The sequence below is a fragment of the Sinocyclocheilus anshuiensis genome, unplaced genomic scaffold (genome assembly GCF_001515605.1).
Source record: "Sinocyclocheilus anshuiensis isolate Anshui unplaced genomic scaffold, SAMN03320099.WGS_v1.1 scaffold224, whole genome shotgun sequence".
NCBI lineage: Eukaryota > Metazoa > Chordata > Actinopteri > Cypriniformes > Cyprinidae > Sinocyclocheilus > Sinocyclocheilus anshuiensis.
In genome coordinates, this window is record NW_015558577.1 from 174,130 (window position 1) to 199,181 (window position 25,052).

At 38.1% G+C, this 25,052-nt stretch overlaps 2 protein-coding genes across 4 annotated transcripts in view; one reads left to right on the top strand and one right to left on the bottom strand.

Annotated features, from left to right (window-relative positions):
- The window catches only part of LOC107679722 (unconventional myosin-IXa-like), a 133,487-nt gene extending 116,347 nt beyond the window's left edge, over positions 1-17,140 (bottom strand). The window contains exon 1 of the mRNA XM_016475361.1: positions 16,826-17,140. The gene's annotated coding sequence lies outside the window, so the exon portion shown is untranslated. The remainder of the gene's footprint in view (positions 1-16,825) is intronic.
- A 184-nt stretch (positions 17,141-17,324) lies between these two features.
- LOC107679721 (sentrin-specific protease 8-like) lies at positions 17,325-19,210 on the top strand. Of its 3 annotated transcripts, none has more exons than XM_016475360.1 (2): positions 17,325-17,416; positions 18,386-19,210. In XM_016475360.1, the coding sequence occupies exon 2, from the start codon at positions 18,432-18,434 to the stop codon at positions 19,068-19,070; it is 639 nt and encodes a 212-aa protein (XP_016330846.1). In that variant the 5' UTR covers positions 17,325-17,416; positions 18,386-18,431; the 3' UTR covers positions 19,071-19,210. The 3 variants fall into 3 exon arrangements, with proteins under 3 accessions (XP_016330846.1, XP_016330845.1, XP_016330844.1); XM_016475359.1 differs by having other exon boundaries at positions 18,400-19,210; XM_016475358.1 differs by lacking the exon at positions 17,325-17,416 and having other exon boundaries at positions 18,333-19,210.
- Positions 19,211-25,052: the final 5,842 nt, after the last annotated feature.

Here is a 25,052-nt window from a genome sequence, read left to right on the forward strand (position 1 = left end):
ATCAGGAAAAAATCAGTGGGTGATCGGTGATCGGCGCTCGGCAATCTTTACGTGCGAACTGCACAACGACGCATCAAAGAGGCTCGCTGACATGTCGCCGACACCTCGCCAACAGCAAACAAATATCTAGCATGCCAAATATCTGGACCGGTTGGCCGACTCGACATCATGTGGTGTCAGGTGTCGTGACAAGCTACAGCCAATGAGAGAGCAAGGCATGGGTTGAGGTCACCGGAAGAAAAACAACAGCAGCAACATGGCTTAAAGAAAATTTGGACACAATAAATGGAGCAAAATTTTTCATCAAGCAAACAACTTGCAGCGCTAATTTCTTCCCGACATCCATTTTCAAATAAACAACTCCTGTTTCATGTGTTGTTTCTCATCATTCCCGTTCGAATTCTCACGTGTGTTTTCGTGACAAAACGTGGTTTGTAGAGTCGTTGGGTGACAGTTGTTGTCAGCTTGTGTAGTGTGTAACCCCCGGTTGCGGATCATTTACATAGAGTCACGGAGTGTGAACACCACAACGACTTAAAGACAGAAAATCAAGTCATGTAGTCTGAACAGCACACCGATCTGCCGACGTTTAAAGTCGTGTAGTGTGAACTTAGCCTAAGAGGCGGCAATGACCTTGTCAGGGCAATTTCTAAGGACACTGGTAGCCAAATGACCATAGACGTAATAGACAGCTAGTACAAGTATTTCACTTGAAAGAAAAAAATATATATACATTTAAAGGAAATTATTAAATTATTAATATGCATCAATATACTGTATAAATATGCAGCAATTTACCTACATAAAATCAGATTTATTCATAGAAATAAATCAAACTTACAAGTGATATAAGAAGGGAATAATAAAAATAGTCTAAAACCTAATGTTCAAATTAAAAAGCTAATTACAATTATTACGATATTCATAGCATTGCTTAGTGTTATATTGCCATGAAAACAAGCATTTAACTTTTTACATGTTTCCTTAAATTTAGGAATAATAATACTTAAATATACACTACCAGTCAAAAGTTATGAATAATTAAGATTTTTAATGTTTGTTAAATAAGCTTCATGCTCACCAAGGCTGCATTCATTTGATCAAAAATACAGTAGAAACAGTACTGTGAAAAATAATTACAAACTACAAAACCACAAACTATAAAATAACTGCTTTCGTTTCTAAAATATACTTTTAAAATGCAATTTATTCCTGAGATGGCAAAGCTTCTGAATTTTCCACAGTTTTCAGTATTACATGATCTTTCAGAAGTCATTCTTTCAATCAACCAAACTCAGCGTGCCATCTATAAAATAACACTTTAAAAGTATATAAAGAACCAAAAATGCAAAAAGACTACAAAATTTGAATCGCAAAAAAATAAACATTGATATTATCTGCTTAAAATATTGGGATGAAAAACAGCCTGTCTTCATTAACCACTAAATTATCAGCTACTCCATATCTCATATCTGCTTTACTAGATATTGACCGTCAATAATAACAAATGCAGCTTAAATGCATTATGCATTTCACAAAGTAACCAACGCAAGCATATGTTGCTATAATCGAGCTCAATTAACCCAGATGAGAAAGCAGGGCCGCTGTACTGATAAGCATCCGAGTGAAACAAAGAACAGAGTCGTGTGTGTAACACTGTAACCTGCCTACAGGGCCTTACTTGTGTTCATAATAACTGCCCAGGCTATTGCTGCGGCTGGGACTGTAAAGCTACTCCATGTGGATGGGTGTCAAAGCTTTTGGAGAGGATGACAGTAAACGGAGTGTTCAAAGCACAGACAGACAATCCCTCCTCTCACTCTCTCCCACTCTGACACAATTTCCTGTGTTGGCTTGTGACATTTCACTCTAGAGACCTTATCTACAAGAGCCACTCTTCATAGAGAGCCAGCAACACACAGGCTGTTTAAAAAGAGAGATTCCCTCCCGTTTCCCCTCACTGCTGCATCACAGCAGTACGTCTGCATGCCGCGCTCTTCTGTTTCCTGTCTGCTCATCCCTCCCTGTCCTTTACTTTCCCTCTCTCTCGCTGGACACATGAGGATAAGGCTGCTGATCAGAGGACTGTCATTTCCTGAAATCTCTTCAAAGAGAAAGGACTACTTCACCATTTCTAAATCACACAAGGTCTTTAGATAATACTAATCCAGTGCGAATAGAGCTTTATAGCAAACATGTAGAGTTCAGTCAATAGCTATGTTTCCATCACCCTGTTTTTATGCGCATTTTGAAGTATCGCATCAGAAACGAGTGATGGATTTTGAAGTATCGCATCAGAAAAGAGTGATGGAAACAGCACATTTCGAATAAAAAATCCCTTAATTCGCAAAAAAGTTTTTACGCTCGCTTGAGGTGGTTTTTGACTTGTGCGAAAAAGGGTTAATGCGAATAAAAGGAAATGGAAACGCATTGGCAGAGTAAATTCCTCCATGCGCATCAAAAAAGTCATGTGAATGTGCTATGGGACGGCAAAACCTAACCAGTGGACCAATCTCGTTCCTCAGCATCTGAAATGTTATGATCATTTTGAAATGTCCGAGCAAAGTCTGTCATCAACGTATTTCTGTATAGGCTAATTGCCTCCCAGAACTGTTACACGACTGCGTTCCCAAACAGCAGCATCCACCTTCGAAAGCAATCACCGGATTTATTTTGTTTTGTCTGCTCGCTCTGAGGCGCAAGTAATTTATTATATAGGCCTATGAAAATTATTATATTCAGGGGTTTCTCCTACTTTTCATAGTGATATATAGCCTAGCACCAGTTCTACCAGGAAGCGACGATTTTGTTCTCTTTGACTCGTTGAATGGAAACGGTGCTTATTTCGCAAATGTTTTACGCGATATTTAAATTTTGTGCATAAGTTAAATTCGCAACTTTGGATGGAAACCCGGCTAATGATCTCACAATTAACAAACAGTAATGAGTAGATTAGGGGTGCTCCGATTGATCGGCTACCGATCACTATCGTCCGATAATCACATTGGGATGTTTGATCGGCAGTCTCTAAAAAGGCCGATTGTAAAAAAACGATCTCAAGCGGATGACGCTGCTGTGAGAGGTTTGGCACGACATGCAGCGGCACCGTCTCAGTCTCTGTTCGGCACGGGTGAAATAATTATAATGCTGAAGGTGAGGTCCTCACCTTCATATTTCTTCATTAAATAACTTATAAAGTCATTTGAAAACCTTGTGTGAGACGTAATTTCATAAACAGCCTTCTTTCTCTCTCAAAATACGCAAATGGCTTCAAATCACCACACATCGCGTCTGCACTATAAGCGAGCTGCACGCTGCACAGCTGACACAGGAATTGTCACACGCACAATCAAGGCAGTGTCACATCATCACTAAAATTTATAAATTGCATTACTTTTTAATTCTTGCAAGTGTTTAACCGTTCAGCACATGCGCGCTCTCCTGGAGACTGAGCGCTCATGCACACATGCAGCGCACACACATAACGCCAGGTTCACATTACTCCGTTTGCAGTGCGTATGCAGTGCATATTTTTTCCGCACTCATGTTAACGAATTAAAGCGTTCACTGCACATGGTTGCGGTCTGGTAGTGCGTTCCAGGAGCGGTGCGTCAGCTGATGTGCAGAGATCGTTTCTGCTGCAAGCGCTGAATTAAAGTAACAGCGCATTGTTTGCAGTAAATATGAACATGCCAAAAAGCATGTTTCACACAGGAGTCCGCTACTGATCCGTGGCTGTTGAAAAGTTCTTGAAGCAGTTCAACTTAAAGATTCGCTATTAGTAGACGCTGCTGCTGAATGCTGCTGAGAGACGCACACTCGTGGAGGTAGTAAAACAAAGTTCTTTATGAACCCCAGGATTGCTTGTAATAAAGATTAAAATGCAAAAGGAAAGGCAGTAGAGCTGACTATTTCTGTCAATGGTAAGTTTGTGATAACGTAAGAAAAAAGAAGGCTTTAAAAAGATCGGTATCGGTGATCATATCGGCAGATACTGCTTTCTGTGATCGGCAGGGCCGGATTTACGCATAGGCATTCTAGGCACGTGCCTATGTTTGCTTGTCCGGGGTGGGGGCCCAAGCTCAATGAACAGATATATCATATTTTTGTTATAGCCTAAGCCTACTATGGGCTATCTACAACAGTAAAAGAACCAAAACCCCAGCGGCGAGAAACTTGTTGTCAGAGTTGCGGCTGCCCCGCAAGCTGAAAAGCTACATGACATTTCTCAGTAGCGAGGTTCTTGAAGCAGTTCAACTTAAAGATTCGCTATTACTAGACACTGCTGCTGAATGCTGCTGAGAGACGCACAGACGCAGGTATTCACATGCACTTAATCTCTCTTTCTCTCTCCTTCGCTCCATCTCTCTAATAACTGCATTACTGCATTAATAACTGCGTTAGCCTGCAACTAAATGACTCAAGCCTCTGTTATTAGCTCTAAAATGACGTTTTGGAATTTTTGAACAATGTCTTGATGTGTGATTGTGACTCCAGGCCGAGAAATAATGCACTCCCGAAGTGGTTATGTGGCCACGATGCCACGCGTATAGATGGAATGATCTTTCTCAGTTCTCAAACAAATTAAGCACTACATTCGATTAGATTTTTATTGACTGAACGCAAGCGCTTATTGCGATAGAAAACACTGTAACGGTTTCCACTGATTAAGAAATATTTTTGTTTGCTGGGGTGGTAATATTAGGCCTATTATATTAATAGGGAAGGGGGGCCCAAAAATTTGTTTTGCCTGTCACGAAAAGAGGTAAATCCGGCCCTGGTGATCGGCCTCAAAAATCCTGATCGGAGCACCCCTAGAGTAGATGCACCACTGGCTAACTAAACACTTCTGATTGGTCATTGCGTTTGGTGCTAAAAAGATATGTACGTAATTGAGTACAAACCTTAACGCTTCAAAAACATGTTGCAAAATATATATATATATAAAGATACATTCCGATAGATGCATTTACATAAAAATATTAAATAATAAAAACAGCTGTGACAGGTTAAGCCTTGTAATTACTGCTATTTAAAAAAATAAATAAATAAAAATAAAAAATTCACAAAAACTCTTTTTATAGGAAACAACGGGATTGTGGGCAAAAAGTATATCTCTCATTATTAATATATACCTACAACAATACTAAGACAGACTAATTCTATTTAGGATAGGCAGAATGTGAATTTGGACACTTTCCAGGACTGAGAGAAAGGGAGGAAGAGAAGTAGATGGTAAAGAGGGTTGAGAGGATTCCAGAGTCTGTCTCTAGTCATTCAGCAGCCTGCTGGGGAGTCACAGTCTCCTATTCCGCAGACGGATAGGAGGGATGACATCACTCCTCACTGCGACTCCCCATCCCAGCACAGACTGAGCCTCTGGATTTGCAAAGCAAATGCATCACAGGCCTTCTCAGACCGTTACAAACCACTATGAGAAGCATCTGGGAGGATATACCTGCCCCTGCTGTTCTCTCCTCCACTCCAGGATTAAAACCACAGCAAAACTGCTTTTCACCAAGGAATATCCTCAGGCAAGAAGACAGGGAATTTTCATGCGTTATATAACAAGCAGGTTGATTCTGTCACTGACAACATTGTGTATGGTAAATTAAGCCAAAATGAAACACATTTAAGCAGTTTCGTCACAGTCAGGGAGCAACACTGGAATATTTATGCTAGAACTGCAAGCAAAAGAGACACAAGCACTTCAAAAAATCAGACTGGCTGACCTCACAAAACTCAGTTCAAGCTTGTATCAGCCTGAAAAGATTCAGAGTGAGCTGGAGCAGGAAACATGCAAATATATAAGCCAAAAACGGCAGAGAAACAGCATGTCCTTCAGTTTGTGTCAACATTTGGACACAATGCTATCAACATTGTTTTAAAAAAAAAATACTTTATTAGGAAAAGAAAACAATAGGTTGGAGTCGCTAACACTGTCGTGACCAGTTTTGGGGGTAATGCGTGTTCCAAAATAGGGTTATCATTTCAAAGTTGCGAGTAAAGTCAAAAATTTTTATCATAATACAAAAGTACATTTTTTCATAGTGGTTAGCCTACTTTTCTTTTTAGATTTTTTTTTTAATTGCATAGTGGTATCATTATGGAAGCTTCTATAAAGTAATTTCTTAGGAGTAACACAATGATGTAACATGTTACTTTTAATGTAACACTCCCCAACATTAGACATTTGGTTCAAACATTTTGTCCTAAACCAGGAACAAAAATATAATATTTATAATATTATAATAAAGTTATAATATTTCAATATTTATCATTCAATGCAAAACACTTTTTGAACCACTGAGATTTCAATCAACGCAACAAAAAAAGAAACCAAGAGATCACCAAAATGTCTTGTCGTGGCACACTGTGTCATGGTCATAGTTGGTTAGAAAATGAAGGAGATCAAATGTCTGGCTTGTGGCTTGATCACTACTGATTAGGAGACTATGCAACGTAACACATGTGTACGTGACTACTGTAGTATAATTTTTCATCCATTGTCCACTAAAATAATAATGTGATCCTATAAAACACAATTAGATCACAAGGGTTTACCAGCAAAATATCAATACTGAAACTTTAATCTGTCTATTCATCATGCCAGTAAAAGTCCGCCCGGGGTGCACAAAGAGATGCAGGGTAATGCGTCATTACTATCGATCAGTCTCTGAATAAGAAATGAGGATTGTGAGTAAACAGTAAGTACAGTGCATCTAGCTCAGCCAGTGATAGTGGTCATGGATAGTCAGCGATCCTGATGGCCCGACACTCGAGCAGCCGAATTCATTCAAGTTACACAAGAGGGAGATGAATCAGGAACATAGTGGGTGGTCTGAACAGTCTTTGCAATGACAATTTCTGGAGTGAATGAGTCATATCACAGAGCTATAAATCATGGTCTGACCTTGTATGGGAAAAATGAACATCATGAGTTCACTAAGGAAGTCGATTCACACTATAACTTTCATATACATCAGTGTTTCTAATCAAATCTACAGACATTGCATTGTTTTATCACTTTCAATTCACTTTAAATTTTTTATTGACCCAAAAATAGAAAATTTCCATGCCAAAAATGTACACAAAAAACTAATTTAAATATCAAAGGAACATGTCTACATTCATCAAATTAAGATCAAATCAACATGCCAGTATCGAAATCAAACTGATTCACATACTTCAAAAAGGGCAAAGAGAATTAGTAATTCTATCATGTGTGTAATTCCCATACATTAATGCTGCAGTGTTTCCTATTAATTCTTATACCAGGGATTTTCAACTCTGGTCCTCGAGGTCCACTTTCCTGCAGAATTTGGCTCCAACCCTAATCAAACAGATTGAGACTTTTCCTGCATCCGGACAATAAGATAAATAAATGTATAAATAAAATACAGCTTAACAACAATTTCGTGCATTCCTGTATTGTGAGGGTTTTCAAAGCAGGGACCCTCATCCACAACCAGCCTGATTTTCTCAGTAACACTCTATGATAAACAACACTGATATACAAGGCTACATTATATAATGCTTTAAAGATCATTAATTTTGAAGTGGAAATTAGTGAATGTCATGTCATAAAAGTGCATTTAAATTTCATGTTTTATAGGCTACATCTCCATGGACACTCTAGAGTGTCCTCAGGGACCTATGGATGCATACACAACAATAAAGCTGCATCCAGCTATATTTGACCCCTGCCAGATCACATCACACTGGAGTTGGAGCCATTAGCCAATGGCAGTCCTGCATACAGACATATGATCTGGGGTGAGCGGCACTCCAGTGTGTCTGGCTGCTGACCTCGGCACATGCTCAGCGGGGACTGACAACCATTCAAACCTTGGCTCGGGTTCAAGCCCACGTCACGTCTTTTCTGTAATCAAAAAAGACCTTGGGTTTGAGGCAGACCATTCTCACAGCATCTAAAGCCTTTCCGAATGGAAGCTGCAGTTGTGTTTCATTTACCCAGCATCCCATGCTATAATACAAACATGCATGTGTAATGCTAGATGCTGACAGGTGCTGACATCTACAAGCATGTGTCCTGGTTTCTCTGGCTATTGTTATTGCATGTCAGAAGAATGCAATGTTTCTGCAAGAGAGCCCAGGCTGAATGTTCTGCAGCCATGGTGCAATTTCAATGCAATGCTGACTCAAACATATTTAAAAATTCATAGATCTCTGCATATCTTGATTTAATCTATCCTATACAACTCAGCACTTCAGCACACTAAAATGAAGCTTCCAATCAATTGAAATGTACAATCAAGAGCTACTACTAAAAATAATGAACAAGAGAGACTCAGTCAGTAAGCGAGTACAGAAAGGTGGAGGCCTGGCATGTAAGCCGCCACTCCGTCAATGTCTCCATGGCAATGGTCTTTTTCCTGTCCTCCCTATGGCGCCCGCTCCTGGGACAAAGACCCCAACATGGGCGGTACAGGAAGAGTGACTCAGATCCAAAACCAAAACATGACATTATTGTGCTCATATTGACTTTAATGAGTATACCGCACCTTTAACACACTGCACTATTTCTTGTACCCACTAAAAACAGACGCAGTAAACCGCCCTCCCTGAAGTTATAATTAGCTCCCACCTTCACCTAAGTTATGCTAGCTAGTTTCTGACAGGAAACAAAACAGGTACACACATTTGATGCTGCATTGTAACTCTAACAATAAATAGAGAAAGTGATCATGGTCTGTAAAAATCGTATAATGCTGGATAGCCCCGCCCACAATGAAAGTTCACTGTCAATTTGTCACTTTTTTCTTATAGCCAGTTAAGGCATGTTTGAGTTTTGTATGGGCTTCTCCTATGTGAGAAGGAGATGTTTTAAGGCTGGATATATCAGTAACGAGGATTATGCACACACCATTTCCCCTTTAGAAATGTCTACTTCAGGACAAACTGCTAGACTGAGCAAAGTGTGGCCTGAGGGCAGCAGCAGACAGGAGGAGGACACAAGGAGCCCAGCAGAAGGCGTCTCACCAGGCACATTGTCTGCCAGATGAACAAACACACAGCAGATAGCTGGATTTCACTGATATTATTAACCCCTATAGGAACAAATACACAATCACGCACATTCGGAGTGTTATGAATTCTATCCTAATTCAGTCCATTATAATTGTTTATGTTTTTTAAAGAGGTCGCAAATTGCATTTTTTATAATATTTCATGGGATGCATTTATAAGGAGTTTTACATCAAAAACTGTTGTAATTTAGAAATAGAACGCCATCTTTACCCTGATTTCAGGACTAAACACTCCATTTAAAGGAACATGTCTTCTCCTGATTTGAAAACTATTACAGGTGCTGAAATTAACTAACATTAAATGATATTATATTTAGATATACTCACACTGCAAAAAAGGTTACAGTGCTGAGCATTGTAGCCGATCACAGAACTCACTGAGTATGCACTGAACTGAAGTGATTGACAGCTCTAGCAACTATAAAGGAGTGTTCTATGCTCACTTTCTTTATATAATTTAATCAGTACAATAATAACAGATGGTTTCCATGCTACTAAGAGGAACAATGAGAAGTCAACAGACAATTTAGTCACTGGCTTGATTTACTGATGCATAAACAGCAATAAACCATTTTGCAACAATCACTTTTTAAACATTATAGGATCCTTAAAAAGTTCATTTTGGACCTTCTTCATAATACAAATCACTGTCCAAGAGCTATATAAAGGTGAAATTAAAGCTGTAACATAACAGTTAAACTACACTAAATGAAAATATGGTTGCTCTGACTTCATGTCAGTCATCATAAGGCCTATAATTTCCTGTTTCCATCATTGCTCTGACATAGCCAAAGAAAAATAAAAAGTCAATTTTGATTTCACAGTGATTTTAAAGTTGACTTTTAAAAAAAACAGCACCAACAGTCTTTTGGTATGGATGAATGAATGTTTGTGTACTAACTGAACTAACTGTACTAACTGAAATGGCTGCTTTGTTTATGCTTTGTCTTGCTCCTTTCTTATAGCATACAAGTTAATTTCTGTATATGAATGTGTGTATTAGACATTAAACACGGACAAGATGAAATTCATTGTGGAAGTTTAGAAACATTATATGATAAATCTCTCAAGTTCCACAAGGAAAAGCACTAAGTGTAGACAGAAAAACTGCACCTAGAATCGTGTTGCATCACGCATGGTTAGGACACAGTTTTATGGAGATTTTTTAAGCTTGAGAGTATAAATCACCATCCACTTTTGTTGCGTGAAAGAGCGCAAGCTGCTTTGTTTTTTGACACTGTGTTCTAATATCTGCTTTTGTTTTTTACAGAAGAAAGAAAATAAAGGTCTGAACAAAATGAGTAAATAACAACATGTACAAGAAGTTTGCACCAACTGATTTACTGGTTACCTCCCCATTCTATTAAAGATTAAAAAAAATGACTTACAACCTTTCCCTTCATATGTAGTTTCCTGGCTTGCTGTACAAACTGGTTTTGCAGAGCGCTCATGTTAAGACGGTATCCAAGATTTGAGACAAGATAAGTTACTGATAAATCTTTCCCTTTACCCTTCAAACAGCCAGCAGTTTCTGACATTTTTCCTGCGGCCCCCAAGAGGCCTTACCGACAAACACTGAAGGAGAGATATTGTACAGAGCAGGACTGGTGCTGACCACTTAACTTAAATAGATCAGGTGCAGTGTCTTCTCACTATGATAAGAAGGTCAGAGCAGCCCTATTTTTCTCTTACGATCATGTACTTTTAGTGAAACGACCCAGTTTCAGTGCCCCCTTTACTAGGGCCCCTACACTACAAAAAGTGGCTTGTCAACAACTGTTCTGCTGCTGCACATTTATCAAGAGCAGACAGGTACCTACTTACCTACTTAAGCTAGCTAAGTACTACATCCAAACTATTTTAAAGCATAACTATTGCTATTGCTCATACTTAAGGTTAGGGAATGGAACAAATGCATTAATGCATACACTAAATGCATGTCTGCCTTAAATCCCACAGTTTGTTGAGGAAATATTGGTTTTTACTTTCTTCGTGATTGGACTTGTGATTTTCACCTCAAAGACAATAAAACGAGGGAAGAAAACCCCAGAGTCCCAAGTCATATCTAAGGCCTAGAGGCCAGATTCATGCAATAGGAGAACAAGAAGTTTGTAAAAATGTTTAAAGGGGTCATAGGTTGCTACATGCACTTTTACAAGTTGTTTGAACTGAAATGTGTGTTGGCAGTGTGTGTACACAACCACCCTTTAATGATAAAAATCCACCCAGTGTTTTTTTTTTAATCTACTAAAATCTTTCCCCCTTTCTGAAATCGAGCCGATCTCAGATGCCTGTCTGTGTGACATCACACGGACAGGCCCCTCCCACGATAGTTTGATTGACAGTAGCGTTTCAGCACAGACTGGACTGGCGTCTTACCTTGTGAGCTGTCATCAGTCCGCCATTGTTTCACTGCTGAAGCAGATGTAGACAAGAATGACTCCTAAGCGACTGAGGTGTTCTGTTGTTGAATGTAATAATGAAAATAGCAGTCATCATTTACTCCCAACATCTGAGCCGCTGAAGACGCAGTGGATTACATTTGTTTCTGGAGGGAATGCGCCCCCGATCAACCTAAATGCGTCTATCTTCGCGTGAATCATTCGTGATCCAGTATAAGGTTTTTTAATGAATCTTTGCAAATCACCTTTCCTAATAATGAGCTAATTAGCAAGTTTCACGATGAATGCGGCTAAAGTAAACAGTCTCTCTGAGAGCAGCTCGGGAGTGTAGACAAGAATGACTCCTAAGCGACTGAGGTGTTCTGTTGTTGAATGTAATAATGAAAATAGCAGTCATCATTTACTCCCAACATCTGAGCCGCTGAAGACGCAGTGGATTACATTTGTTTCTGGAGGGAATGTGCCCCCGATCAACCTAAATGCGTCTATCTTCGCGTGAATCATTCGTGATCCAGTATAAGGTTTTTTAATGAATCTTTGCAAATCACCTTTCCTAATAATAAGCTAATTAGCAAGTTTCACGATGAATGCGGCTAAAGTAAACAGTGCCTCAGAGAGTGGCTCGGAAGAGAGGGGCGGGGTCAGCAGAGCTCATTAACATTTAAAGGAAAATGCTACAAAACGGCTTGCTCTGAAAAGAGTTGTTTTTGACAGGGTAAAAAGGGTGTTTTTTACACTACCATTGAGAAATTGTAACCAAACTATGTTACAGACTTTTCATTAAGACCCTAAAGAATCATATCAACTTGTGGAAAATGGGCATCCGATGACCCCTTTAAGGCAAGACCTTGACTTACATAAATGCAAGGAAACCTATCTGAACAGGTCTGTTAAATGTATACAGGCCTTCCTAAAGATTGATACATCTAGAGTTTTAATCAATCAGCAAGTAACTATTCGTAATAAATTGAGTTAACATAAAGGCTTAGTTCAAATCCTTGTGTTATTTCAAACTAATAAGACTTTTGTCCTTCTTTAAAACATAAATGAAGATATTTTTAATGAAACATGAGAGATTTTTGTCCTGTCTTTGAAAGTCCAGTCAGCCAAAACTTCAACACAAAAAGTGCAGGGCTGCGTTTCTCAAAAGCATTGTGAGATAAGTTGATAGAGACCATTGGTGGCAATGGATCTACAATTTACTTTTGGCTTATACGATGCTTTTGGGAAATGCAGTCCAGAAAGAGATTGTAAAAGAAATCCATATAAATCCATATTAAATGTGCTATGCATCTGCGTTGATCAATTGTTATATGTGAATAAAAGCCTAATTTAAATCTGTTTCTCATATAAATGAATGTTGTGTCTCTTCAGAAGACATGGATTAAACTGCTTATTCATGTGGATTACTTTTACAATGTTTTTATGAACTTTTTGAAGCAACAAAGTGAATTAAGAGACAGAAATATCTCAGGTTTCATCAAAAAATTTAGCATTTTCATTTGTGTTTCAGAGATGAACGAAAGACTTATGTTCTTGGAATGACAAGATGGTGAGTAACTAATGACAGAATTTCCCATTTTGGGTGAACTAACCATTAAAATGTCACATTCTATGAGGGAAAACCATCATAACTTATTGAAGTTTATTAAATAATGTTCTCAGTGAATCATTTTGCTGGGAGTTTATAGAGGCTTAAAAGTAATTTTAAAGGGAAGTTCTGGAATTAGACAACACACGGACCTGAATAACATCCAAATCCACTCCCAATATTTGTTTGGATTGGGCAAACATAACACCAGGCTTTGAATTTCAGATCATCTTGAAAACAAGCTCCAAGAAAAATTACAGCCTGTAAGATACATAAATCCAAGATGATTTATTGCTTGATGATGATCATTTAGGACTGGCACATATTGCGGTCAATTTGGCTCTATGGAAACCCAATACACATATTTCTGAAGTCAATATGCACAAAGTAAGCAAAATAGCATGGCAATCACTTGAGCATCTTTATATGAAAATTGACCTGAATGGTAACCAAACAATGAACTGTCAACACATATCAGTCTGTGTTTGAAATACAGAAGGGTGGGTTTCAGACAAATGGTAAAAGGAATAATTACTGTTGTTTCCAGTTATTTACAGCCCGGGAATATGACCCATACTCCTTTTCAGCTGTCTGTCTGCTTACAGCTGTCCGCAATCTGCAATTCAGCTAAATAACTTATTGTCTGAAGAACAGCTGACATATTCAAAAGATAAACATTTATGAGATAAATACAATCAAAAACAGACAGTGTAACTCATGTTTGGTTTGTTTAGATCAGGGGTGGGCAAACTTGGCCCTTCCAGGCCACTTTCCTTCAGAGTTTAGCTCCAAGCCTAATCAAACACACCTGAACCAACTAATCATTGTCTTCAAGACTACTAGAAGGCTACAGGCAGGTGAGTCATATCAGGGTTGGATCAAATCTCTGCAGGAAAGTGGCCTGGAAGGGCCAAGTTTGCCCATCACTGGTTTAGATGATGTAACGGTTATACCAGTGGTTCCCAACCCTGGTCCTGGAGGCACCCCAACACTGCACATTTTGCATGTCTCCTTTCTCTGACACACCAATTTCAGATCTTGGAGTCTCTACTAATCAGCTGATGACCTGAATCAGGTGTGTTTGATTAAGGAGACATGCAAAACGTGCAGTGTTGAGGTGCCTCCAGGACCAGGGTTGGGAACCACTGGGTTATACTATGCTGACAGGTTATAGTCAGAGCATACAACAACATATGTCCATATATACAGTGTTTCTGAAGTATGGATTACTGCATCTCCTTCACAGTACAATCCAGGCAACTTGATGGCAGAAAGTTTTACTAATTCCTATGGAAGTTTCCTCTTCAAAAAATGCTTCAGATTTCTCCTACAAGCTAGGTTCATCATACAGAGCCTCTAACAATCAGCTAGACCTCTCCAGAAGTCATAAAGTACAGTAAGGCCCTATGAGTTCCACGATGTGAACAATGCTGACAGAAACATGGAATCGAGTCATAAAAATGGAATTTACAGTATAACACGGAATGTCACGGAATATGGCTAATATTGGATAAATCAAGAGTAGGCTGTATGCTTAACCAAATCACGATATGGACTAGTGTCTGTGACTATTAAGGCGCAGAAAGACAACTATTTAAAAATGAAGTCTGCATGTTCTGAATGTCTCTGTGTGAATGACTGGTGCAGTTTCGTCTACGACACATGCTCAAGCACGCATTACAGTTGTGGTGTTTTCAGCGCCTGTCGTCTCACTATATGAGAACAAGCAAGCATGAGCTTCATCTCCAGAGCTGCTCTGAGAGTTCACTTTCACGAGCATTTCATTTGATAAAAACTACCGTCATGTCAAATATACATGGAAACGTAAAGGTCTTCACTACTACAACCTGCCAAAATAAAAGTTTAGTTTAAATTGAAGAAACTGTGATGACTACATACTACTTTTGTAATATGTAATGATAATGATAATACATTTATTAAAACTTTCTTTTTAAGGAATATCACACGACCTCTGTTGTGCTCTACTTTGCAACAAAAAAAAAGAATTGTTACATTTTTTATATGATTACATTTTTAAAGAGTAATACAATTTTATTATTAAATTATACATCCGGAAAAATTAAAACGGACAACAGAATTTCTGGGAAAAAAAACCTAAAATAATTCATAGGGCCCTATATTTTAGAAATTGTAACAAATTATCAAATTGTTCCAGTGTTATGAAATGCTTTTTGATTAAAGTTTAATTGAACCATTAAAATGGAATCCAGACAAAAATGTATTAATATGGAAAACAACAATTTTAAAAAACATAAGATAGAATTTAGGGGAAATGTAATTTTAATAAACAGGGCCCTAAAATGTAATGTTAAACTTTTAATAAATGCTGTTAAACTGCAGAAGTTTCATGATTTCAGTTAAACATGCTTTTTGATTACTACAATTTAATTTAACCATTTAAACAGAACCTAGAAACATAAAAAAAGAAACAAACAGCATTTGGAAAAAAATAAAAATGGATTTTACAGGGCCATTCAAATGTTTAAAAAACATCTATGGTAGTACTGTAGTTGTTTTTTTTACATAATTTATTTAAATACATTATAGCAATGTGGTATGTTTAAAATAAGTGTCAAACACATTAATACAATAATTCAGGACTATGATATCACCACTGTATTTTTGTAAGCACATGCTTCTAGAACAGTAGCAAACTGGTGACTTATGAATCTGATTTGAAAGCATACAGCTCTCTGACCACACAGGGAGGTTTTTAACTAATTTCTTGGATGTCATATACAGGGCCAGACAGTTGTCGGAGTAAAGTCTTGTCTTGGCACAATCTCTCAGGCCGCCCTAACAGCTGAGACAGACCCTTCACATTCCTCACATCACCTGTGCTGCTCTGCTGGGAAAACAACACTGCCACCAAACTTTCCTCAGCAACTCCAACTCACTTTGACAACACAAGTGACATATATCAAACAATGTAAAAATGATCCTAAAAAGTATTTACACTCAAACTGTTTAAGCAAAAAAAAAGTTTGTGAGGTTTCAGATTCAAAATAAGCACTAAATACATTGTTTAATTACAACTAATACAAAAAGTATTGTTACTTGAAGACGTTCATAGCTAATGTGATGAGCTACACCTGTGGTTTCTCTGCTAGGAAAGCTGAGAGAACTTGTGAGGAACTACATCCACTAAAATCACTCACATCAAATGGTAAAAAGACATTCAAAAAGCTGTAGCATCATTTGTTTGTAGATGCTACCTAAATGCAATGACATTCATACACCTTTAACTCTAACTTGAGTGGCCACATACTTTTAGGGCCACAGTATCTCCAAAAAAAAGAGCAGTGAATGAGAGGAAAATTAAACAGTATGACTGGGTCCGGATGACTGTGCAGATTTGGCCCATGATTACTGCAGTTCTGAGGCTGAAGTGAGTGTTCAATAATACATGCACCATCACCATCACCATCATCATCATCATCATCATCATCTCCACCCAGGGCATCTGTCACACTTTAAAAGGGGTTTACTCAGCCGCTTTGAAATGTCAGCTCAGAGTTATTCTAACACAGTTAGACTAGTTACACTCTTCACGGGTAACCCTGATGTCTGCTGACACCGAAGCAAAAGAAATATCACAATATAGCGTTGCACGTATGCCACGCGCAAACGTCCCGAGAACCCATAGACATAAAGCAGGAGATAAAACTCTGGTGTCTGCATGGAGTCAACATGGTAACTGGGAACGATAAATTTGCTTGTGTAATTCGAAGAGAAAATCCTTTTAACACACTAAACCTCACCTCTCTGAGTTCAATGTAAAAATCCAGTGTGCTGCGCTTCTCCTTTAAGGACAGATCAAATCCAGCGCCGCTCGAGTCCACTCATATCCCAGAACGGTCTCTCTCAAATTGTCCTTTGCAACTTTCCCGTTCCCATTTTGACTAAAAAATGACTACAGTCCTTTTCCCATTGAAATTTCCCAACAGTGCGGCGTTTCTTTTCTTGTGGGAGTCGCTCGTTGAAACTCCTTTCTGTTTTTTCTGCTTAATCAGTGCTGCTTCTCGTCCGCGTTTAGACGCGCTGGGCTTGGAATCGGGAGAAATTGGGCGGGGTCAGCTGCGGCGATGGGCGGTGGCTGCCTTTCAGAGATGCAATACGTTTTAGTTGCGTCACGAATGTCAGCCAATCACCTTCGGGTATTGGAAAGAGGCGTGTACGTGAGGCGAAGAAGCGGAGAAGCGCCTTGCCCCTCAACACTGTCGCAATCGTGTAGAAGCGCGACATTTTCTATAACAACAGTGAATGGTTTACGGCACCTGCCCTCGTTGCGCTTGTAGTAGAGGAAGGTGGACGTTATGAGAGCTTACTTTGGGAACTCGTTCTTTAGCAAGGTAAGAAACGATATGTTGTCAAATTAGACGACTGACTGCTATTATTACAATTATGAAGAAAGCTGAGAAGCGGAATGTTTTTGTGTTTAAATCGCTGTTTGTTTGGCCTGCATCTGTGCGCAGTGCAGTACTGATTTGTGCAATTAGACCGTTTTTGCAAATATTAAGACCACTTTAAGTTATGCTAAAGCACTTATAAAATAACAGTATAAATAGCCTTATATCTTAAAACTAATGCAAGAACAGGCAGATCAGAGTAACGTTAAAGTTGTACTAATATAAATTAATTTAATAGCCATACAAAATTGTAAGAAGAACAGAAAGTGTAGGTGATAAATTACCGTTACAAAAGTATTGTGTCAGTAGAATGGTACAGTTAAAGTAGATAGATAGATAGATAGATAGATAGATAGGATAAACAGTTTCATAATAATAATGTAACTAACATAATAAATATCATTATTTAAATAACACCTTTCATTCATAAAATGCAGCTTAAAGTGCTTTATGTAGAAGCACAAACATCAAATGTCACACGCACACACACAAAACAAATTAAGCAAATAAAAATAACATAACATCAAATACATCACACATAAGATTAAAAAAACAACGTAATGCATAAAAATGTAGTATATCAACAACATAATACACAGAAAACTAATTAAAAACGATGGTAAAAAGATTTTGAACATTATTTTACATTTTCTTTCATCTGTTGCTGGAACCTCCAGTTATCCTAATATTCTTGACGGAATATAATTTGGCAATATAGAGGAAAGTTGTATAGGAAGCCAATGCAAAGCAGCTAAAACTGGAGTTATGTGTTCGCTCTTTCTAGTTAATAGCCAAGCTTCTGAATTTTGGATAAGCTGAAGTGTTTTGTGGGGGACCATTAAAAAGTTTACTTGATGTAAAAGCATGGTATTAACTTGGTACTATGTATGTAAATCAATTCAATCTTTTAAGTCTCATCCCCACAGTAATTGCTGCTCTCATTCTGGTTGCCTTGAGGATGGATCCAGTGGTACTGAGCTACCAGGACAGTCTTCTGCGGCGCTCAGATGTGGCACTTTTAAATGGACCCCACTGGCTCAACGATCAAGTCATAGGTTTTGCCTTTGAGTACTTTGCAACAGAGCGCTTCAAAAGTTTGGGCGAGAAGGTCTGTTTCATCAGCCCTGAAGTTGCTCAGTTTATAAAGTACGCTTCATGTCAAGAGGAACTCGCCATTTTCCTGGAGCCGCTGAGTCTTGCGTCTTGTCGGTGTGTTTTTTTGGCTGTCAATGACAACTCTAATCAATCAGCCGGTGGCTCCCATTGGAGCCTGCTTCTCTATCGGCGAGACACCAACCAGTTCTCCCACTACGACTCCCAGAGTGGAAGCAACTCATTGAATGCTCGCCGAATTGCAGCTAAGTTGGAGGCTTTTGTAGGCACTGGAGCGAAAGTGCCCTTTGTGGAGGAGCAAAGCCCCTCGCAGCAGAATAGCTATGACTGTGGCATGTATGTGATCTGTAATGCCGAGGCTCTATGTGAGAGTGCAAGAGTCGAGGGCTGTCCCCACCTGCCCGCTCAGATCATAACACCCACCTACATTACACGGAAACGGACAGAATGGTATTCACTAATACAGAGACTCGCCAAGGAATGACTAGCTGACCTTTTACATCATGCAACTGTATTGAACTGTATTAGCCACTGGGCAAAGTGAACACACTTATTTATCATACTCAATCCTGCACAAAGGATGCACAAAATAAACTGCATTTGAAAACAGCATGCACTTCTCAAAAAAAATGTGTTTGCCAAACTCTTAAATGAATAGTTCACACAAAAATGAAAATTCCGTCATCACTTTACTCACCTCGCTCCAAACCCAAAATGAGAAGTGAGATGCCGAATCTTCACATTGATTTTTTTCATACAATGTAAGTGAATTTGGACTGCTCTGTCAAGCTCCAATAATTACAAATAAAGCAGCATTATGGGATAGTTCACCCAAAAGATTAAAATTTGCTGAAAATGTATTCACCCTTAGGCCATCAGATGAATTTGTGTCTTCCTCAGAACTGATTTGAACATTTTTTTGCAATGCATCACTTGATCAACAGTGGATCCTCTGCAGCGAATAGGTGCCGTCAAAATTAAAGTCCAAACATCTGATAAAAATATCCCAATAATCCACAAGTAATGCTCATGACTCCAGTCCATCAGTTAATGTGAGAAACAAATCCATCAAGGCTTTTAAACTTTAAACCTTAGCTTCTGGCCAAAATACCAGGCCATAATCAATTATAAAACTTCCTCCAGTGAAAAAGTCCATGCCCTGTTGTCCTCTCACATCAAAATCCACAGCTATATTTGTTTAGAACTGTTGTTGGACTGTTTCAGATGAGACATGGGAGAAAGCTGCATTATGGATAGAGGACTTGTATTTTAGCTGGAAGCAACGGTTAAGTTAAAAGCATCATGATGGATTTGTTTCTTACAAACTCAGAACTTTTTGTTTCACTAGACCTTAATTGATGGATTGAAGTTGTGCGAATTACTTGTGGATTATTGTGATGTTTATATCAGCTGTTTGGACTCTCATTCTGACGGCACCCATTCACTGCAGAGGATCCATTGGTGAGCAAGTAATGTAAATTACTCCAAATCTATTCCAATGAAGAAACAAACTCATCTACATTTTGGATGGCTTGCGGTTGAGCAAATTTTTGTTTTTGAGTGAACTATTCCTTTGAATTATCAAAAAAGTAGCGAATCATGCACTATATTCATATTCTTCTGAAGTCAGTTATTTCCCTCCACTGTAGCTCTTATCAAATATGTATTGGCATATATTTACATATGGCATGAGAGAACACATCATGACAGATTTGATGTGATTGTTGCCAAACCTGACTGGTTATTATGGTGTTCGTCATAACCAATGGTTATGAATGGAAGGGAAGATTTTCACTGAATTCTTCTTTTCCTCACACAGATCTATCATATGACTTAAATAGACGTGAAATATACTGCACAAGTCATATAAACTACATCTATAATGCCTGCATACATTTTTTTTATCATATTTTGAACTTGGCAGCCTCAGTCCTCATTCATTTGCATTGTATGAAAATGAGCTAAACATCTTCCTTTAAGGAAATATAGTCATACAAGGGTGAGTAAATCCTGATTCATTGTTTCATTTTTGGATGTGCTGTTTCTTTTAAGAAAACGTCTATGATATTTCATCTATTCAAAAGAGAGAAGAAACTTGTGATCAGTGTAACAAATCAGTTAGCAGCACAGGTCGGTACAGTAGATTCAGAATGTATTGTTGCTGATTAGTTTAGATTAGTTGCATGAAGTGAGTAACTGAATGTGATGCTTGTTTACAGGACCTTTTGCTATGGGCTTATTTTGAGAAGAGTACAGATGACAAAGAATGTGATCTGTGTTATTACTGTCTAAGGAAAATGTAGTATGTGCTGTTACAACACACGGGCTGAACAAAAATACAGTAGAGTCGTTTTTATTTAACCAAGTGCATCCTCTCGCTGAGCTGAAAAGATGCTTCGTAACCTCACACCAGCAAATGCAGTGTGTCAGTATATTCTTCAGCTGTATATACCTGCAATTTCTTACAACTGAATGAACCCGATAAGAATGAGCACATTATATATCATCCCAATAAAAAAAACTGCATGCAGGGAACACGTGTCTATTGCGTTGCAGTTCACTCTACTATACAAGTAATACTGACCTCAATGAAACCATCATGACTCCTGGGGAGGCATTTCATCACAGCTCCTAGCGGAACCTATTTCCTAAATTTTCATGTCTTGTGTTTTTTTTTCTCTTTGCCATGTAATAATGTAATTGTGTTGTTTCATTGTTGTTGTTTTTATTTGTGAAATATATATTTGCATAAAAGATGGTTGTGCTGATCTAAAGCAAGACCAGACTGTGTTTGGATACATACAGAAACTTGGAACAGTATTCAAATACTAGATTAGAATTCTCTAATGTTACTGAATTACCAATCCTACATTGAAATGTTCTACATTTTTATGACTAAATCATTTATCACATTTTTTAAATGTGACATTAAGAAAAATCTTAATGAAATTTTAAAAATGGTGGTAAGCGAAGACAAGGTTAAGTTGTCAGTCTGTTTACTCCAGAACATTACTCATTGTGGGATTATTTTTGAAAACCAGTTTCAAATGAATAAACATTAATATCAGCATTACAAAAAAGCTGTTGAACATTGTCAACTTATTGCTAAGCGTAAGAATAAAGTTCATTAACCACACATAGTGGGGTACAGTGAGTTGTCAAATGGAAACTTCTTGCTTATTGTCAGATGTTTTTGAGAAGAATACCTTTGTTGTAATATTATATAGAAAATAGATCATATTACCACATATGAAAGTATTTAAAAATGCTTCTACAGTGTAATGTACCTGTAGTCCAGGGGTTTTCAACCAGGGATTTGGGGTCCACTACTAGGGAGGGATCATTTAAAATAAGAAAACCAACATTAAAATAATAATGAATATACATTTTTATAGTCATGCCAATCTGTAAAATATTTTATTGAGTAGAAATTGTGAGTAAAGTACATATACGTATATATACATATATGTATGTGTGTGTAGATTTTTTCCCCCCAATCTGATCATTCTTATCCAGTAAATCATAAAAATGTCCATTGATTGGTTAAAATGAGTGGAAAAATTAAAGAACCTTCTATACATTCAATTTACAGAAACAATGAGTGTCCATAGATTTAAATAAGCAAAACCTTGCCTTCAAATATTGTGCCTATGCAACAAATTACCCATTTTATTTGAAACTCAGTCCATAATGCAAAGGTTATCACCGGAACCGTGTTGATAGCTGTGGGGCCTCAGGTTTACCAGGTTTACTCTCAACAGTAGACTGTATGAAAGCGCTCTGAGCTCCTCCGGGGCCTCAGGTGTTTCACATTATCTCTCTGAGGGGGTCCTGACCTTCATGATCTCAGTTCTGGGACTGCACACCTCATCCACGTCCTCTTAAACTGCACTGTAATGTACTGCAGATCTCCTCAGAAGTGTAAACACATTTCAGGGAAAAAAAAAAAAAAACGTTGTGTCCGCACATATATTTGAAGTGTAAGGACAATGTTATTACTTTTTACATGATGGTTACACGTGACTTTAAAATATTAAAATAGTTCTTAATAAACAGTATTTTGCAAAACCAAAGCCTATTAGATCTAAACTGTGTGGATGCTGACAATAGATGACAAAGTGCGATGTGAAAAGTGTTATTGATCATCCACACCCATTTTGGGCCCTTCAAAATATTCTGTTACAGTATGAGGTCTGTAACTTGAGATCATGTGGGGAACACAAATAGCCTCTTGCACATTCTCCAAAAGGTCTGTAACCGATCTCAACTCTAGTCTCACAAGTGCACACAAAAAGATAGAGAGTAAAAAAGTAGATAAGATTGACGTATGTAAAAGTATACCTTGCGAGGTGTCATTTGGGAATGTTGCTCTGGTATGCCCATTCACACTGCTGTCAGGACTTGACTGAAAGAGCACAAACAGTGACGCTGAGGCTGGAATGAGATGGATCTCAAAGCTCTTGCCAGTGAGGTGTTAACATGGCTGCAGTAAATTTAACACCAAATGTTAAATGACCTCTGACATTTTTTTTTTGTTTATTAAAGCTAGAATATCCTCAGAGCTGTGTTTGAATTCTGGTGATAGGCTATATATGTAAAGACTTAAAGAGAAGTCTTTTATTTGATGCTGCAAAATCCATTTCATGACAAAGCCACCAGACAGGTTTCTATATGTAGCCGACTTCCTTAGAGACAAATTCCACTGCCAAAAACAAAGCTATGGATTTATGAACTTGAAGACAGGACATCTGAAGGTTGCTGCTGTTTTTTTTCCACATGAAAACCCTCTGTCTCTGGGATATATGAGGTAGGCTGGACCTATAGGTCAGGTTTAGGAGGCATGAAAACATGCCTTGGGCTAATAGTTATAGGTCACGGCATCGCAGGACGTGAAAAGGACGGCTTATAGTCTGTGTGTTCCACGACAAATGATGAAAAAATAACCTTTTAGAGATGTCTACTCGTGCTCTTTCTTTTGTATCTTTTCTCTCTCTTTACTAACTTTACAGTAAACTAAAACCTATGCTATGAAAAATTTTGCCAGCTCTTTTCTGCTGAATGCTCAAGGCCACGCTACTACCAAAATCTGTTTTGTATCTTTAACACACACTAACAATCACCATAATAACACAGGTGATACAGAGAAAGCCACAGGAAGAATCAATGTTGATCACAATCGACCTTTCCACAAGCTGAGGCAAATGAATGGCACTGTACACACAAATACAAAACACCATTATGGTAACACATTACATTAACCAAAGTGTAAAAATGTTGCGCACATCCCACACAGGGCTCAGGTGCAGGACAAAAAAGTCAAACTATAGCAAAAATACAAACGTATTGTCCGCAGTGTGCGGACTTTTTTTTCTTTTCTTTGTTTGTTTGTTCTTTTTTACTTCCAAAAGGGTACATTTACAGTATTTTACAATAAATAAATTACAATAAATACAAGAATCTATTACAGTTTTTTCCATGTAGTAACTAGTTTTTGCTGTAGCATTTCTACAATCTTTTACAGGCAAACTTACAACCATTTTTTACTATGTACACGCACCAGCCGCTTTATTAGGTACACTTTTTAGTGCCAGGTTGAACACCTATTTGCCTTCAGAACTGCCTTAATTCTTCATGGCATATATTTAACAATTTTGGTCTATGACATGATAGCATCACACAGTTGCTGCAGATTTGTCGGCTGCATATCCATGATGCAGATATACAAAAGATGATAAGTGTACATTAAATGTATAAGTTGCATTAGTTATAACATCATTTGTCACAAATGTCAGCTTGGGGTGAGGTTGGGGTATCAAATGTTTTTATACACACTGTGATTTTATTCAATTCATAAATGTGATCTTCTATAACCATTTGTGCTTCTTCAACCAGTGCCCAAAAAAGAGCAGGTTTCCATCGTGACAACATGCCCTGCTATGAGGTCAGTGTGTGTTAAATGAACATGGGGCAATAAATGTGTAAAATTCTTTAGGGTATGTGCCTACAACATGACTTTCAAAAACAAACATATCTAGAGAAATATTCACTGGAGAAAAAAACAAACAATTGCAATTTACCGTGATGTCCCCTGTTAACATGTAATGTGCTTCAGATACTTCATTGCAATTTAATTAGCTTATACAGATTTATGCAGAAATGGGCTTTCAGCATACCTTAAGAAATGTTTACTGAAGTAAAAAAAATTGACAATTTGTCTAGGTGCCCCCATCTGTATGTAAATAATGATAGTTATTTTTGAGGTTGTGACCACCAGATCACCGGAGCTCCGTTGCCTCAAAGCACAAAAAATCTGTGACGCATAGGTTTTTTTTGCGAATAATGTAAAAGGCCTAGTACAGGGCTGTCCAAACTCGGTCCTGGAGGGCCGGTGTCCTGCCGAGTTTAGCTCCAACTTGCCTCAACACACCTGCCTGGAAGTTTCAAGTATACCTAGTAAGAGCTTGTT